The 16,251-nt window shown below is 46.7% G+C and overlaps 6 protein-coding genes; 3 read left to right on the forward strand and 3 right to left on the reverse strand.

The window, feature by feature from the left end:
- Nucleotides 1-423: 423 nt before the first annotated feature.
- FFUJ_14793 (probable metallo-beta-lactamase domain protein) lies at nt 424-1,363 on the reverse strand (the record flags this gene model as incomplete). XM_023576777.1 has 2 exons in its annotated part: nt 424-827; nt 883-1,363. 2 exons carry the CDS (start codon nt 1,361-1,363, stop codon nt 424-426), a joined length of 885 nt encoding a protein of 294 aa, XP_023429855.1.
- A 1,320-nt stretch (nt 1,364-2,683) lies between these two features.
- FFUJ_14794 (uncharacterized protein) lies at nt 2,684-3,365 on the reverse strand (the record flags this gene model as incomplete). XM_023576778.1 has 3 exons in its annotated part: nt 2,684-2,834; nt 2,885-3,156; nt 3,213-3,365. The coding sequence occupies 3 exons, from the start codon at nt 3,363-3,365 to the stop codon at nt 2,684-2,686; spliced, it is 576 nt and encodes a 191-aa protein (XP_023429856.1).
- A 3,630-nt stretch (nt 3,366-6,995) lies between these two features.
- FFUJ_14795 (uncharacterized protein) lies at nt 6,996-8,805 on the forward strand (the record flags this gene model as incomplete). XM_023576779.1 has 5 exons in its annotated part: nt 6,996-7,614; nt 7,665-7,756; nt 7,806-7,871; nt 7,922-8,077; nt 8,140-8,805. The coding sequence occupies 5 exons, from the start codon at nt 6,996-6,998 to the stop codon at nt 8,803-8,805; spliced, it is 1,599 nt and encodes a 532-aa protein (XP_023429857.1).
- Nucleotides 8,806-9,773: 968 nt separating this feature from the next.
- Nucleotides 9,774-11,167, forward strand: FFUJ_14796 (related to fluG protein; the record flags this gene model as incomplete). XM_023576780.1 has 2 exons in its annotated part: nt 9,774-10,887; nt 10,935-11,167. 2 exons carry the CDS (start codon nt 9,774-9,776, stop codon nt 11,165-11,167), a joined length of 1,347 nt encoding a protein of 448 aa, XP_023429858.1.
- Nucleotides 11,168-11,895: 728 nt separating this feature from the next.
- FFUJ_14797 (related to dehydrogenase/reductase SDR family member 7 precursor) lies at nt 11,896-12,857 on the forward strand (the record flags this gene model as incomplete). XM_023576781.1 has 2 exons in its annotated part: nt 11,896-12,619; nt 12,670-12,857. 2 exons carry the CDS (start codon nt 11,896-11,898, stop codon nt 12,855-12,857), a joined length of 912 nt encoding a protein of 303 aa, XP_023429859.1.
- A 436-nt stretch (nt 12,858-13,293) lies between these two features.
- Nucleotides 13,294-14,653, reverse strand: FFUJ_14798 (uncharacterized protein; the record flags this gene model as incomplete). XM_023576782.1 has 2 exons in its annotated part: nt 13,294-14,208; nt 14,336-14,653. The coding sequence occupies 2 exons, from the start codon at nt 14,651-14,653 to the stop codon at nt 13,294-13,296; spliced, it is 1,233 nt and encodes a 410-aa protein (XP_023429982.1).
- Between the last annotated feature and the right edge of the window lie 1,598 nt (nt 14,654-16,251).

Below are 16,251 nucleotides of genomic sequence, written 5' to 3' on the forward strand. Positions count from 1 at the left end.
GTTGAAAGGAGAGCTACTGATTGCTTACTGTACCTTGAAGTTTTCCATTTAGGATAAAATCAGAAGAGCCTTAGACATTATACCTTACATCAATCTTGATCCAATGCATCCCAAGAACTTGGCATAATTAGAACGGTCAGATCCCGAGGTTTTCATAAGTAGTCGCCGAAAAGCTGCATTCTGGGGATCCTTTCACAAACATAACGTCCAGTGGACGGTGGCCTATATGATTGTTTCATGTAAAGTCTTATCCCGCACTTTCAGATATAGAGTGGAAAGGTATTGAAAGAGATTTGCGATTTGTTTCGTCTGGCTAAACTATCATCCTTAAACCGTTACTTCTGCATCAAAGCGACAAGATCGTCTCCAAGCTGTTATACAATATGCATCCCTTGGACAAATCATTGCGTCACAAAGTCTTCTCTACCACGACGAGCCTGTCACTGGTAAATGAATCGTCTTAAGTCCTGCCGGGTTCGGTGCCGGCAGTCGTCCACCTCTAATATTGACCTGCAACGAAGGATGGATCAATCGAGGTGCAGCAAGAGACTCATCACGTTTCTTTCGCATCTCAATAAACTCGTGCTCACGGGTTCCATCCTTTAGATGCTTGTTGGTCTCTCTGTGCTCCTTCACCGTAGCAAAAGGAACCGGGGCTTCTCGATCAGCCGGTGGATAATCATGTCCGACCCAGATCTTTGTATCTTCTGGCAGTGCAAGGAGCTTGCGGCCGGAGTTGAAGATGGCTTCAGCACTGCCACCGGGGAAGTCTGCGCGGGCTGAGCCGATGTCAACGTGAAAGATGGAATCGCCAACAAACACGTTTTCTAGGTAGTAAGTCAGTGATTTATTTACAGTTGTGTTAGGTTGAAGTAGACTTACTGCCAATATGGTATCCCATGTGATCCGGCGTATGACCAGGGAGATGAACAGCACGGGCAGTCAAAGTGCCAATGGTGAACTCATCGTTATCTTCCCATAGCTTATCAAAAACAGTATCATACTCTCTAGGATCGATACCATATCGTTCTCCGAACAAGCTCTGAACCTGGCGGATAAGCTTTCCAATGCCGATAAGTGGCTTGGAACCTTGACTTCTGGCAAGGGCTGACTGGAGATATGATGCAGCAGTCAAATGATCTGCATGAGCATGCGTCTCTAGTATCATCTCAATTTTCAAGCCATTGTCTTTTACAGTCTTGAGAATGGCATCAGCCGATCCGGTCGACACTGCTGCTTTAACAGGATCATAGTCCAGGACTGGGTCGATGATGACAGCGCTCTTGGTGTTCGGGTCCGAGACAACGTACTGCCAGGTGCCAGTGACAGGCTCGAATAGGGAGCGGACTGTTGGCTCTGCCATTATGGTCGTAGTGGTCGCAAATCTGGCGCGGCCGATGATGTGATTTTGGGTTGGATGTCGTGAGTGTATAAGACAGGGTTGTCTCGATGCTAGACTCTTTTGGCAACTGATTCGGCTTTTTCTTTGAATGGTGTTACCCGTGGGCGTGCAATAAGTGCGTCTTCTCGACGATTGTGACACAGGTAGCGATGTTAAAGCTTTTGTTGGTACGTATTCAAGAACAACTGCACTTCTGCGAATAGTGGATGTAAGCGATGCCATTGTCGCAGATGTTATACAGGAAATAATTATACAAAGGCTATAGTAGTATTGCGAACGACTTGCTGAGAAATGCTAATAATCTAGTGCCCGACGCGAATGATCTGGAAACTTTGATCTGATATAATTATCCCGTCCCGGGGACTTGTTTGGCTTCCGCTTTTGATCCCCGAAAGGTGGATCCCAACCCGCCCGACTCGGCGATTGAACTGAGACGTGTATTGACTATTGAGCATATTGTCGCGGCAAATTTATAGCGATAGCCTGTGACGGGACTTTGTTCATTTCTGATATCGTATGATTGAATTTGATGGAAGTCATGAGAGACCAGTCAGTCATGACAATGTTTTCAATTAATGTTGTCACTTCGTCGAGCGATCGGCGGTCGGTGGTCGGCCCCACAGTCCCCACTCGAAACAGCCACAAGCGTAGGGTAATCAGAGGATGAGGACGGCAGTAAAAACTCAGGGCATATTAACAACTTGGGTCGAGGCAGATGATAAAATTTGGCTCATGATAGGTAGTCCATGAGAGTCCAGTTAATTTGACAAGATAAAAGAAAGTTGCGGGTGCTGACTGATTATAGTTTTGTAAAGGAGGCAAATGGCGATGAAACAAGGTGATGTATAAAATGTCAGGATTATCGTGACGTATCTGTCGCAGATTGTCACCTTTTTCCACTGCATTATGCTCAACTTAAAATTTAATGATTAAGGTGCTGATCTTAGTTATGGGCAGTTCGTAAAAACTTCTCTGTCATTTTAAGTGATCGTGACCAGTTTGGGGATTGCAAAACATGTAAACGAGCATCGCACACTAGGTAATGATACAGAATACTCTTTGTGCTGGCAAATTATGGAGCCATTCAGAGTGCCCCTTAGCACATACTAACAGCTCGCTTGACCCAGAAGGGATGTCCTTATCGATTAGTCTTTGTATCTTATCTTATCATCCCTCAATAAGAATCACGGCATATAAGGTTTACGATTAAATTGAGTATCATAAGTTACTTCAGAAACAATCAGTGGTATCGTTAAATTTTTTTCGCTCCAAGTAACTAGCTTATGCCAAAGGCCGATACTCGGTCGTGCCCTGGGGGTGTCTATCGCCGACAAAAATTGGTTCAGAAACGTTATTCGTGCCGATCTGATTATATCGGTGTTGTCGACAGCTGACAATGCCGTGGAAGATAAGGCAAATGCATGAGAAAAGACTAAATGGTTAGCATGATGGACATATTCGCAGACCTCCCTGTGAACTTACAATGCCAATCCACCAAGACCGACGCAAGTCGCAAAGACGTATCCGTAAAAGCTCGTCACGTTCTTGAGGCTGTCGGGGCACTTGTTGTTTTCGCAGTAATCGGTGCCGTGGGCCCATAACACCGCAGTTTGTGCCGCCAGAACAGCAAATGATACAAGCCAGAATAATGTGAGAATGATGTCAAGAATCGCGGCGACCAAGTAACTGAAGAGGCGGTTGGAGAACATATGAGCAAAGGCCATCCATGTTGAGACCAGAAGTGATGCAGAGCTCTGTGAGCAATGTTAGCAAGTTGTTTCGATTGACGATCGTACTTCTTTTTACTTACGGTTGCGATAAACAAGCAGTTCCCTGGAATAACAACGGCATTTATCGTGAAAGACGTGACAACGATGGTGATAATATTCAGTACAGCTTGGAAGATGCGCAGAACCGTGAATCCGGTGGGGTATTGCGAAAGATCAGGGCGACGGGAAGCCATTTCGGTTGGTATCTGATATTCCCAAATTATTCTTGAAGTATTATTTCAGACTGGCAATGACAATTGATCGAGGAAAAGTATTTCTATCGGAATTGCGGAAGTAGACATGTCCATAATAAAGGAGTTTTCCCGAGGCTGGGATATATAAATATCGTTCCGCTTGTTTAAGACCAAGCCTCAGTCAGTGGCTCAAGTGTTTGAATCCTGTCAGATTTCATCCTGGATTGAGATGGTTTCTCCGAGCGTCAGCCTCAGGGTCGTGGAGTCAGGATGACAGAAGCGATGCTGACCCATCTCGGGGTGGAGCATGTAAGATTGGTTTGCAAGACATCAATGTCAAGAAAAAAATAGGAAGAACTCAGTACGAGGAATGCGAACGTTCTCCAACATATAAAGTGGGAGAATGAAGAACGGTTAGGATTTTTTCGAGGTTGTCTGTCGCCTTCTGACGATCTGTGATATTGATGAGCCCGCGACACCGCTTGTAAGAATAGGAGCCTCATCCCTGCCTTACTCCATGGCGCAGCACTGAGCCAGTCGCAAGATTAATTAGCCCACCTAGACGAGATTTTCTCCGAGAGATAAGTTCCACTATCTAAGATGTCAGCATTATAAGGCTGTTTTGTCTCAAAGTGATATCACTGCCACATTCTTTTCTGGGCTGTTGTGGATTGCCAGGCATGATCGAGGCCCCTCGACTGTAAGGAAAGAAAACACTGACCATCAACAGCATATGATATAGATTCAGCCTATCTGGAGCTTATGAGCGTTTATACAAAAACAGGAGGAGTTGATATTACACCGGCAACCTCGATGAGAGCCAAGAGACTGCCGATTAAAGCTGCACTTCAGAACCTTACGGACTGAAAGAGCCAGTGGCTCAGGCTCGTATCCACAGATGTCCATCGCATTTCACTTAGCCATTTCAAGGAAGAGTTCTGAATGGTAGTCATTTAGTTACTATCTTCTGATCATTGTAAATGACATGCGTTCGTAGCAGTATCCAGGACAATAGATGTTTACATTGTCGAATACATGAGCTACAGCCCATCGCCTATTGAACAATGGCAGGGTGATCCATGTAGCATGCAGCACACTGCTCCGTCTTCCAGACATAAATCAAGTTCTTGCAGCCGGGGCATTCTGCGCATTGACATATCTCGCTATGAGGGCACTGGCTAGGCTGGCCACCATCGTTGGCCGGGATTGGAGAGGGCATTTCAGCAGCAGCCCCATCAGAGGGAGACGCTGGGATCGAAGAGGTGATTGTGGAGGCCGTTGAAGGATGCATATTGAGTTTGGTCGAAAAATGGCCATGGGTTCTATGGGAGTGTTGATAGACTTGAGAAGTTTGGTGTCTTGGGTAGAGTCGCAGGAGAGATTGTGGTAATGGAAGTATGGGATTTCTTTGTGTTGTCGAAATGGTGTCTCGCTTTTATACATAAAAGAGAAAGGACATTCACGGCGGGCAATAAATTAGCATGTCACGATATTGTGAGGAATTCGGTTTGAGTGGTTCAGGTACATTTCGCTGGCAAAGTTGCGATGCTGGGCACAAGTTACCGGCATCTGTGTATGTACGTGGTGCCCGGTGCAATATCCACGAAATCATTGTATACTTCAACGGTTAAAATATGTCATTTTAAACATGGCAGCGTCATAAATAGTTTGATTCTTTTCTTCCTGAAAGCCCTGAATAAGATTTCAAGAGTGTCGGAGCACCAAGAGTCAAAAAGGAGACTGCATACGTCAAGCGAAGGACGTCGTGTGAGAAGCGCGAAGAGAATCTCAGATATTAGGTGTAGTATTGAACTAAATATCCGTGATAAAGATGATTTGATTATCGGCAAAGCTTTTGCCAGAATTCATTGCGTCAGTCACCCTGGTTTGGAATTGTGCGTCTGATTAAGCAGCTCAAAGAGCCACTGTTCAATGCTCAGGCCTTGTTGTTCACGGCGTAAACAAAGGGATGAGATAGATATTTGGAAACAAAACCTGCCAGGCCTCTGATCCGCTTCACCTTGAACTCTGCATTGAAAAGCGCACCAAACAATAATAGCAACGTAAAGCTTTACTTCAAAAATGAAAGCATCAAAACTTGTATCGGCGAATATTGCCTGCGCGCGTTGTGGGTAACTGGCGTTAGCAAGAATGCAAAAGAGATAGAATAAGCAACCTCATCTCAAGCCCCGGAAAGTATCTAAACGGGGCAGTTGCAATAGCAATCGTAACACTGGAGGCTGGATATGCAATATATCTTTCCAGTACAGCCATCACAACCCTGGCATCGGCAGCGAATACCTTTTCCACGCTCATGGACATGAGGGCCTTGGCCAAGAGAGTTAGGATAGTCCCCCGGCTTGGCTGCAGAGGGCGACTCAGGAACTGAGGGAAGAGCGGGAAATTGAGGAGATGGGTTCATGGTGGCGAGCGAGATGAAGAACACCTGGGTTAAGCTGATGTTATTGTTGCCCGGAAATGCGTTGGTAGCTCTTAATGTGACCGGAGGCTGGATACTTTGCCCATAAACTGGTGAACTGAGAGAGCACTTGGGATGATAGCATTACCGATGGGATTGCTGAAGCTGCCAAGAAGGGGGCGAAGCCAAGGGATTTTATACCTGGGAACAATACGTGAAGGAGGCTCAGCTTGTTTGTTCAGAATATTCACCTTGACTTTATTGCAGAAATTTCGTCCGTGACGGCTCCATCATTGACCTATGAACTGGAACAAAAGTCCTTTGTCTGATTCACCTCTGGCACTGGCGAAGTGATACGCGCCTGAATAAAGAACAATGGGTTGTAAACAATCGCGTGGGCCAGCCTCTCTTTTGTTCTCTCACTGAAAGCTCTCCTACATGCATCTGCTATTATGATGCGTTTTCGTCCGGACGTATTGACTGTGCATCTTACCTCTCGCTTCCTTATTGACATATATCGCACGGCAGATGGTGAAACCTGCTAACAGTGACACTGGAAGATCTTGGAGAAATCGTGTTCCATACCCATTTTGAGGCACACAACCCAGTTCATAAGTACCAAAATTGTCAACATCTATGCATTGATGAGATTAAGCATACGTGTGCATTGATATGGAAAGAAACTCTGGTGTAACAAGGCGACTGAACTATCGATATGGCTATTGGAAGTAGTTCGTCTGCTCTCGGCTTCTGGCCAATGACATTTCGCCTAAAGTCATCTTGGACACACTAAAAATGTGATAGCAGTTCAGCTGCACTTGTACCACCAATCGGATTCAGCGCTATAAGACCCCTGGAACCTCCCTAGACACAAACGGCAGTGATTTATGGAAGGTCAGCGAGCCACGTTTCCGCCACAGGGGATAGTTCCTGGGTCCAGAACAGCTTTTAATTCATGGGGACGGGCCGAGCCACTGAGATATCGCTAATTAATACTACTATTGGGAGTGATACCAAAAGCTGGCGGGGATGTTCAGCTCCGCCGTCGCCAGCCTGGTCTTAGCTTGTCACAGCGGCTGGGGTCTAGGCAGGTCTCTATCAAAGCCATCATTGTAGGGGTTGGGCACTTAAGAGCCATCTTTTCGCATAAGCGACTGTCTTCTTTCGCTGATTATCTGTTCCTCTATTTTCTTCTTTTTCTAACCAAAAATATGGCCTTCCGACTTTTGGCGGGCATCACTGGACGCCAGCTCTTGGCTGGCGGCGCTGCGCTTGGAGGAACAGGCCTCGCTGGATCACTGATTCAGACAGAAAGTGAAAAGCTGCAGGCTACTGAGGCACAAGTACAGTTTCATACCTCCTCCATCCATCCGACTCCTGTTGGCTATAGCCCGTGGCAAATCCGCAATGACTATCCAACCTCGGACATTCTCAAGGCGAGCCTCAAGGCACAGAAGGAATTTAAGGATGGTTCACTCCCCCACGCTCCCTCCCCATTGATCCCTGCCCCCGGATTACCTGGTGACTTTGAGGGCAAGAATGCGCCGTGGTTCAAGTTCGACTACGAGAAGGAACCCGAGAAGTTTGCTGAGGCCATCAGAGAGTATTGTTTTGATGGCAATGTTGAGAAAGGCTTTCGACTCAATGAGAACACGGTCCGAGACTGGTACCATGCACCTTGGATGCATTATCGGGACCCAAACTCCTCGTGTACCGAGCGTGAGCCTATCAATGGCTTCACTTTTGAGAGAGCGACACCTGCCGGAGAGTTTGCCAAGACACAAAATGTAACCCTACAAAATTGGGCTGTTGGATTTTATAACGCTACTGGTATGCCCATCACATGCATTAGGCCCTAGTCTTGTCTAACGTTTGGCTAGGTGCAACTGTCTTTGGTGACATGTGGAAGGATCCTGATAACCCTGATTTCTCCCAGAACAAGGAGTTTCCGGTCGGAACATGTGTGTTCAAGGTAAGATATCGCTCCAAAACGTCAAAACATGATAACTGACTTTGGCCAGATCTTATTGAACAACTCAACACCTGAGCAGATGCCCATTCAAGATGGGGCCCCAACAATGCATGCAGTGGGTTGTGCTGACCATGACACCTGGGCCGTAATTAACAAGCCATATAGGTCATTTCCAAGTCGGCGAGCAACGGAAAGGAGCGCAATGACTTCGCATCGCCACTTCGTCTGATCCAAGTCGACTTCGCTGTCGTTGATAAGCGCTCACCAATTGGATGGGTGTTTGGCACCTTCATGTATAACAAGGACCATCCTGGAAAAGGCGTGAGTAACCTCCCAACAATCAAGGGCAACTTGCTTATGCTGACCTCGTTCTAAATCATCAGCCCTGGGACAAACTCACTCTTGTCGGTCTTCAATGGGGCAATGATCATTGGTTAACGAACAAGGTCTATGAAGAGACCAAGGCTGAGGGACACGTGGCTGAGCCGCGAGAGTGCTATATCAACCCGGAGGCAGAGAAGGTTCGAAAGCGAGAGGGCGGCACGCGGCCCTCATGGGGATGGAATGGCCGTATGAATGGCCCAGCCGACAACTTCATCTCGGCATGTGCTTCTTGTCACTCAACCTCAACCTCCCATCCCATGTACAATGGCAAGGTCAAGGACGGCGTGAAGCAAGTCTACGGCATGGTACCGCCACTAACTATGGCGCCTTCTCCTCAGCCAAAGCCAGGCAACACCTTCAGCGATGTGATGATCTACTTCCGAAACGTCATGGGAGGTGTACCATTCGACGAGGGCGTCAACCCCAAGAATCCAGATGAGTATGATCCTACCTATAAGAGCAAGGTCAAGAGCGCCGACTACTCTCTACAATTGCAGGTCGGTTGGGCCAACTACAAGAAGTGGAAGGAGGATCACGAGACTTTGGTGCAGAGCGTCTTCCGTAAGACAAGATATGTTATTGGTTCCGAGCTGGGTGGTGCTTCCGATTTGTCGCAGAGAGACCAAGGTCGACAAGAGCCAAAAGACGATGGCCCAGTCGAGTGAGTATTTCGATAGAATAAAGAGGATTGACGATGTTGAATATACACGAATTGGATAATATGCCATAATAGCAAGTGGGTTCCTGGGAGACTTGTGGACGCCATCTTGACCAACATTCCCCATGCAATCACGATTTGGAGATGACCCTCATTTTTTTACTTATTGGTACACTATTCTTCGATTATGTTATGGGCGATAGGGCGAAGGATGAAACCCGATATTCGACTCCATGCAACTTGCTGCTTGTGTACTTTCATAGCGGCAATGCCTGCATCACTCATAACCCCGTTGTTACCCATTTGAGAAGCGGGTTGGCTAACGGAATCCTGAGAACACCACGATCCTGACGCATTCCATGACTTACAGTGGAAGTACTAGATATGAACTCTTGTAGCTAAAAGACTAAAAGCCTCCGTTTGATGTGATTGTCATCTTCAAGGGGAGTTTTGATAAGGTTGTTTGCTCATCCCGTTTCAAGATCAGGGCTCTAGAGAGTAAGAAAATATCAGAACCTAATTCAAAGTATTAAAATGAACATAAAAAAAAGGTATCCTTAATTTATACCAAATTACTTAGGTCTTTCCATGCTTTAGGATCAAGGTCCTAAGTTTTCTTTCCTCCCCTAGCCGGGGACCTTTCACTCCTTGGGGACTACTGCAACAGCGAAAAAGCACTACCTAGGATCCCAGAGCTCCAGGATGTGTCAATGCGATTAACATGCCGTCTGACCGCATGAAGGAGGTCTAGGGCTTACTCGATAAGGCACGAAGTGTTACCGGCTGATTCAGCGTACTGTCCAAGACAGGAAGGTCACAGGTCAGCTTCAGAATGGTGGCTTACTCCATCGCCATCTCTTTCGATCACTGATGTGAGAATTGGATTGGTATTTAAAGTCTGCAGCCAGCTCAAAACTCAGAAAACAGTCCTGGGTTCTTATTGCTGAATTCTTCATTCCTGGCCTTTTTCTTATCATGTCAACCAGTATTCACGAAGAGACTCACGCAGACCTTGCTACAGGATCACTTGAGGAATTCTTCAACCAGATTCCCTCAGTGCAGATCGTTATATTGCAATGGGTTGATATTTGTGGAATTTCGAGGACAAGATTACTCCCTGCTTCACGATTCAAGAACCTTGTGAGATCTGGTAGTCACCTTGATTGCGCCCCGTTGGATACACTCGTACCTACTACCGCTGAATTTATCCCTCAATTATTCGCTCTTTTCAATGGAAAGGGCAAGATACACCCTGATGTTTCCTCAATCCGAACTATGAAGCATGATGCATCTGGAATCGGCAACACAGCTCATTGCGTTGGTACTGTGGATTTTCAGAATACTGATGCCCGACTCCTCTTGAAAAGCATCGTTCAAAAAGCTGAAGAGTCTCGCGGATTGAGGTTCCTTATTGGAATTGAGTTGGAGTTCTGCTTTCTCGTTCCAGGAACCCTGGAGGCCGCTGAGCCTGCAAAGCCTGGAGTTGCTGGTACTTTCGGCACTCTCCGCTCCAAAGTGTGGCCTATACTCAACGAAATCATTGTTGCTTTTGGTGAAGCGGGGATTGAAGTTGAGCAAGTGATAAAAGAGTACGGCACATCGGCCTATGAAGTGGCTCTCCCTCCTCTTCCTCCTATCGAAGCCGTGGACACCTATTACTATGCCAAAGAGCTAATCCAGAATGTGGCACATAAGCATGGAATCCTTGCCACTTTCTATCCAACACCATACGGCGGAGAACAAGGCCAGAAGAGCGGACAGCACATTCACATCTCGGCAACCCCGACGGAGGAAAATCAAGACTGGAACCCTGATGACACCCTGGCAGGCATATTGAGCCATATACCTGCACTCATGGCATTGGGTATGTGCCAGATTGATTCTTATGAGAGAGTCAATATCGGGAGAATGTGTACCGGCGGTCTTGTAGGCTGGGGTGATAATAATCGAGACATGCCTATTAGAAGAGTCAGCAAGAACCACTGGGAGATCCGTGTCAATGACGCCACTTCGAATTCCTATGCCATGGTCGCGGGAATCATTGGTGCCGCACTCGACTCCAAGCCGCTTACAGTTAGAAACGCGACCGGTATGTCTACCGAAGCCGAGATGGCTGATGTTTGCTTATTCGCTTAGAATTCACATTGGTGTATTCCGAAGAAGAAAGACAGAAAATGGAACTGACCAAGCTTCTACCGACGTCTCTTGAGGTTGCATTAAAGGAGCTGGAAGATGACAGAGCTTGGGCAGATAGTGTTCTCGGTCAAGGGTATATCGATTGGTTCCTTGCAATTAAGCGGGCAGAGATGAATACAGTTTCGAAGATGGAGACTAAGGAGCGAAGATTGCATATGCTTAGCTTCTTCTGATATGGCACTACAGCGAAGACAACGCTCCTGTCGATATGGAGATATAGAAGAATGCGATTTTCTTGTATTTATAAATAAGACACGACAGTTCAAGTAGTAATCAATTCCCAAATACCTTACTATGACTTCCCACGAGTTCTCCTATCCGCATTCGCACTGCTCCCCAAGCCACTACGAAAGGCTCCGCCGCCAGGAATATGGCATTATTCCTGACGGAGACTGACCGACAAACTGCCGGGATTAAAAGTGACATTGGCCTAAGGGAGCAAGAAAGACATCAGTGCTGACATACAGGAAAATAAAATAAGTAAAAGGTATCCTAATTTACGCTAAACTTATATGAAGTTACCTAAATCTTTTTGTCATTTATGATCAAGGTTCCGAGTTCTTTTACCTCCCCTAGATTGGCCATATTTAGATACTATCTAGCCGATCTAATTTCTCTAGACGGAGATAAGATAAATCCGTGCCCCCAACCTCAGGCCATAAGTTGGTTGCCCACGTCTCGTCTGACATGCAGCAGCAGGGCCAACGAGCCAGATTGAGCAACTCCGGGATTAATAGCAAAATCCGGGATCGTGGGTCTATAACAACGTTCACTTCACCACATAAGGACTTGAAGAAACATAATCACGAAGATAGTGTTCGTTATCATTCCCTATAACCCAAGTAAACCTACTGGCGCTTCCTCCAACAGCCAATCCTATTCCAGTACGAAATACGAAGCTATGTCTACTGCAAGTCTGACGAATGCCCAGCAGGTCAGGGACTTTGTCGAAACGAAACACGACAAGCCATATGATGCCATTGACCCGAGGAAGGTAGAACTGTCAGAGGGCTTTGTCGTGTGCATCATTGGCGCTGGAGGAGCTGCAGGTTCTGGGCTGGCAAGTTCTTTTGCTCAAGCCGGTGTTGCGGGCATGATCATTGCTGCTCGATCGCAAAAGACGTTGGAAGCAACAGCCACGGAGGTTGGTGATATCAATGCATCGATCAAGGTTGCTTCTGTCGTGTGCGACATCACTTCCAACGAGAGCGTGGCCAACATAGCTTCGACAGTGAAGAGCCAGTTCAACGGGAGATTAGATGCCGTGTTCGTCAACTGCGGGTTCTCGGGTCCCCTTTCAAAGGCTACAATTCTTGAAGAAGACTTTGAGGATGTACAAAAGGCCTTCGCCACACACTGCCAGGGTACATGGCTTGCCGCACATCACCTTTTACCCTTCCTTCTTGAGAGAAAAGGCAGTTTTATCGTCATCAGTTCCATCTCAGCTCAAAGTCTGATTGGATTCGGAACAACATCTCACTATTGTACCAGAAAACTTGCTCAGGCTCGTATGATCGAGATGCTGCATGCCCAGTATGCCGACAAGGGCATTTTTGTGGCCAGTGTGCACCCAGGTGGGATGCAGAGTGAGTTCTCGAGGGCAGCATCGAATGATATTCAGCACCGTGAGTTTGTTCCCAGAGTTTGAGTCAAGTCCAAAGCTTATGGTTGTCAGTCTTGACCGATAGCCCAGATCTCGTTGGGGCGTTTTCTGTGTGGTTGCTAAAAGCCGAAGGGATGGGAAGGCGACGCGGTGCATTGAACGGACGATGGCTTTCTTGCAAATGGGATGTTGCTGAGTTGGAGGCGAAGTTCGATAGCATTCAGCAGCAGGATCTTCTGAAGTTCCGGATGGTTGTTTAGTGATCCCATATAGAGTGTTTAGTATCGTCTGACCGTTACGTCTCGGGCATGACTGACAACGATATAATTTTTCGATGACAACCTAGCGGGCTAAGGGAATGACTGCTGCATTCTCCGCAGGCGAGCTCTTGCCATCAGTACTATACTCATTGGCATCAAGGCTACAGCTAGCTTTATAGTACTCTCGCATATCCAGGTCTATTTGGTTCATAATTGTCGTGCGAGTCAGGGCTGGTGGATTGCAGAAAAGCCTATGGAGCGCACTCCATTTTTCATGTTCTTATAAACTATGGACATAATGATTCTAAGCGAAACCTATCTACATGATCAAGGTATTTGACTCTCTGCATTCGATGCCTCCTCCTTCTATCGCGAGATGACCAGTGGGGACTTTTTATGTCCTTTTGAAATTCGATATGAGCCTTCAGCTCCTCATTCATGTTCGTGATTCGCTTGAGAAGAGTGTCGACTGAAGACTCTGCGTAACTGCCGATGACTTTGTAACATCGAGAATTACTTGACCTGCGAATATGACGCTGAACGGGACTTGTTTTGTCTCCTCGAACTCCTTGACGCCTCCAATGAATTCGTCAGAGAACGGGTAGTCTGGCACCTGATAGACAAGTGCCATGGCTTCCGTCCAGAGCTCGGCAAGAATCACCTGCTCCTCCGTCAACCTCTGACTCATACTTTTATCTTCCCCACCGGTGTCAGGATCAAGAACACTAAAGGTCCCGTCTGGATATATTCCGGCGGAACCCTTCCACGGAACTTGTGCGAGGGTCTCGATCGAAAGGCGTGTGTGGTAGCAGCAGTGCGACATGACGGCATATACCTTCTCATTGACAGATCCTTTTGCGACCTGCTCCCGGAATTTGTTCATGTCTACCTCCTGATCGATCAGGAAGCCACTCATGAGGTCATCAGCCATAGCCTTAATCCCACCATGCTTTTCTAACAAGGGCTTTACGTCCTCTGCAAGGGTCGAACCAAACTCGATGGCTGTATTGGTAACAACTGCCATCATGCCTGGGTCAATGCTATCTCCACCTTCCTCTGCTTCAATATGCATTTCCCAAGTATAGGTGATAAATGTTCTAATGTCGTTTAAGTCCTCGCACAGCAGTTTATATGCAAAAAAAGCCTCATCGACTGAGTCCCCTGCATCGGCCTCGTAAATAACGTCGTCATTATTCGCTGGTCCAGGTCTTTCAATGTCTTTTGCGTTAAGAAACTTTTCTGATGGGTGGTAGACTTCCACTTCCTTGAACTTGTTTGTCAAGGTCTCAGCCTCTTTTGAGGAACCAGAACCAACTGGATCTGAATGTGGCTTGAGGACTTCGCGGACCTTCTAAAGAATTCCCACAAAGTAGGAATGTCTAGCATCCGAGTTGTCATCTCGCTTCTGGTTGGAGGCGGCCAATTCAATGCTGAAACCAGTTCTCGCTTCAATGACCCGGTTGAGTGTAGAGAAGAACCTTCGCGGGGACAGACAGAGCCGGCTTTTTATAAGCCGAGATGCATTCGGCCAGGGGAACGAAGTCCTTGATCTCAATGATGTATCGAGGTCCTTCATTCTGTGGTGTGCTTTCCTGAGGGGCAACTTTCGCCTTCTTCTTAGCTTCTGCTCTGGCTTTGCCTTTCAGTCGAGGGGCTGGTTGCTTTGGAGCAGGTGGATTCGACAGCAGGTCGGCGGGATATCCGCATTCTTTAGCGGTTGAGGCAAGCCAAGATGCAATTGAATTGGTATGCTTCTTGTACTTGCGGTACACGCTGACCAAAGCTGGTGGCAACATCTTGATCAATTGATAACGTGGATAGGTTCTGGTATATGAGACTGTGATAAGGTTGAGGGGTCAAAAGAGGCTTCAGCCTCCAGGCCACAAAGGTAAAGAACAACAAAGGTATATGCGACAATTGAGGGGCAACTGCTGCGCGTCGCAAGAAGCCTAGCGATTGCTTAGCTACATATGCATTCAAGCGTTTCCTTTCCTTACCTAGCGAGGATATCTCATAAGATTGGGAGCATCCCTGCCATATAAAACAGACCAGGGTGTACAAAAACGTCAGACGTGCCCGTTACCCATCGCAAAACTCAACTTATCACCACGTAAGTCAAACCATTACCGAGACACCATTCCTTTCGTCACAATTAGGAGCAGCAATGATGAGCTTCAGTCCATTTACATCCTCACAAGACCCAAAAGTCCCATCTTAACCCTGAAGATCAGAAGCTCTGTCTCATTGACAAAGCTACATGAAGTTGTTGCAAGATCTACAACTTACATTTGCTATCACCTCTTTTAATTGGAGCGACGACAAACGTCTACAGACATGGATGTGGTCGGAGAGCCAATCCTGGCTTCCAAATGTAATTAGACCCTCTTCCTTTCATCACGCTTCACTCTCATGACTTGATTCACAATGTTCCGAGCCATCCGGTCATTTCTATGCGGAAGAAATGGCAAACTCTACCAAGAGATACCATTTCACAAGTAGATATGGATATCTGTCAATCAAATTGACTCGATTTGGAATAATATGGTGATGCTCAAGACCTATAGAAACATGAAACCTCAAGCTTACGATAGTCCTACAATAGCATGTAACAAATCCAAACCAATTGACTGTTGACATTCAACGACAGATCTCTCTCACAGGACTGAGTTCAATTGATCGTCTAGATCTCAGAGCAAAAACTGTTATTTGTCCTTGATGGACCGATCATGCTGGCATTTCTTTCCGTCTCGCTAGCGAATATGGCTGATTTATGGCCCAGACTAATGAGAGTAGCCGGGACCTGAGAGGTCTTGTGACTATACACGACAGAATCCTACTTGGGATGGATCAGTGAATGGTACATCACGGCACTCTGGTAAAAAGCAGGAAGACTTTTACCCGCCTGGTGAGAGATTATTCCGGTAAACGGCTCGGGAAATACATAGGACTCGAAACAACAAGGGGCAATACAAATCGATTTGATCCGTTCCAAACCTTATAGCTGACCCTATATACTGTCTCAACGCTCAATAGAGTATATGCTTGGCTACGGCGTATACGTTATCCCTTGTTCCTGGGGCTAGCTTAGTGCTGCAGTCAGCCTTGCACCACTTATGATGACGATCCTTCCTTTTCGAGTTTAGGTCTTCAGAGAGGGGAGAGGAGGTGTATGTACTGGCTGTGGCTAGATAAAAAGGTCCGGCCAGATACGGGGCTGCTGCCTTAGGCACTCCCAGCAGAACTTGCCCGGCCAATTGCATAAGGGTAGAGCTGATGTTGAAGATGACAGGTTCAGATTAGGTCCTACGGCCAACAACTCGTCCCATAATAATCAGACAGTACATTATCGCTCAATCATGTTTTGACCCGTTCCTATCTCAAGATTTATACACGA

The sequence above is a fragment of the Fusarium fujikuroi genome, chromosome FFUJ_chr04 (genome assembly GCF_900079805.1).
Source record: "Fusarium fujikuroi IMI 58289 draft genome, chromosome FFUJ_chr04".
NCBI classification, from domain to species: Eukaryota; Fungi; Ascomycota; class Sordariomycetes; order Hypocreales; family Nectriaceae; genus Fusarium; species Fusarium fujikuroi.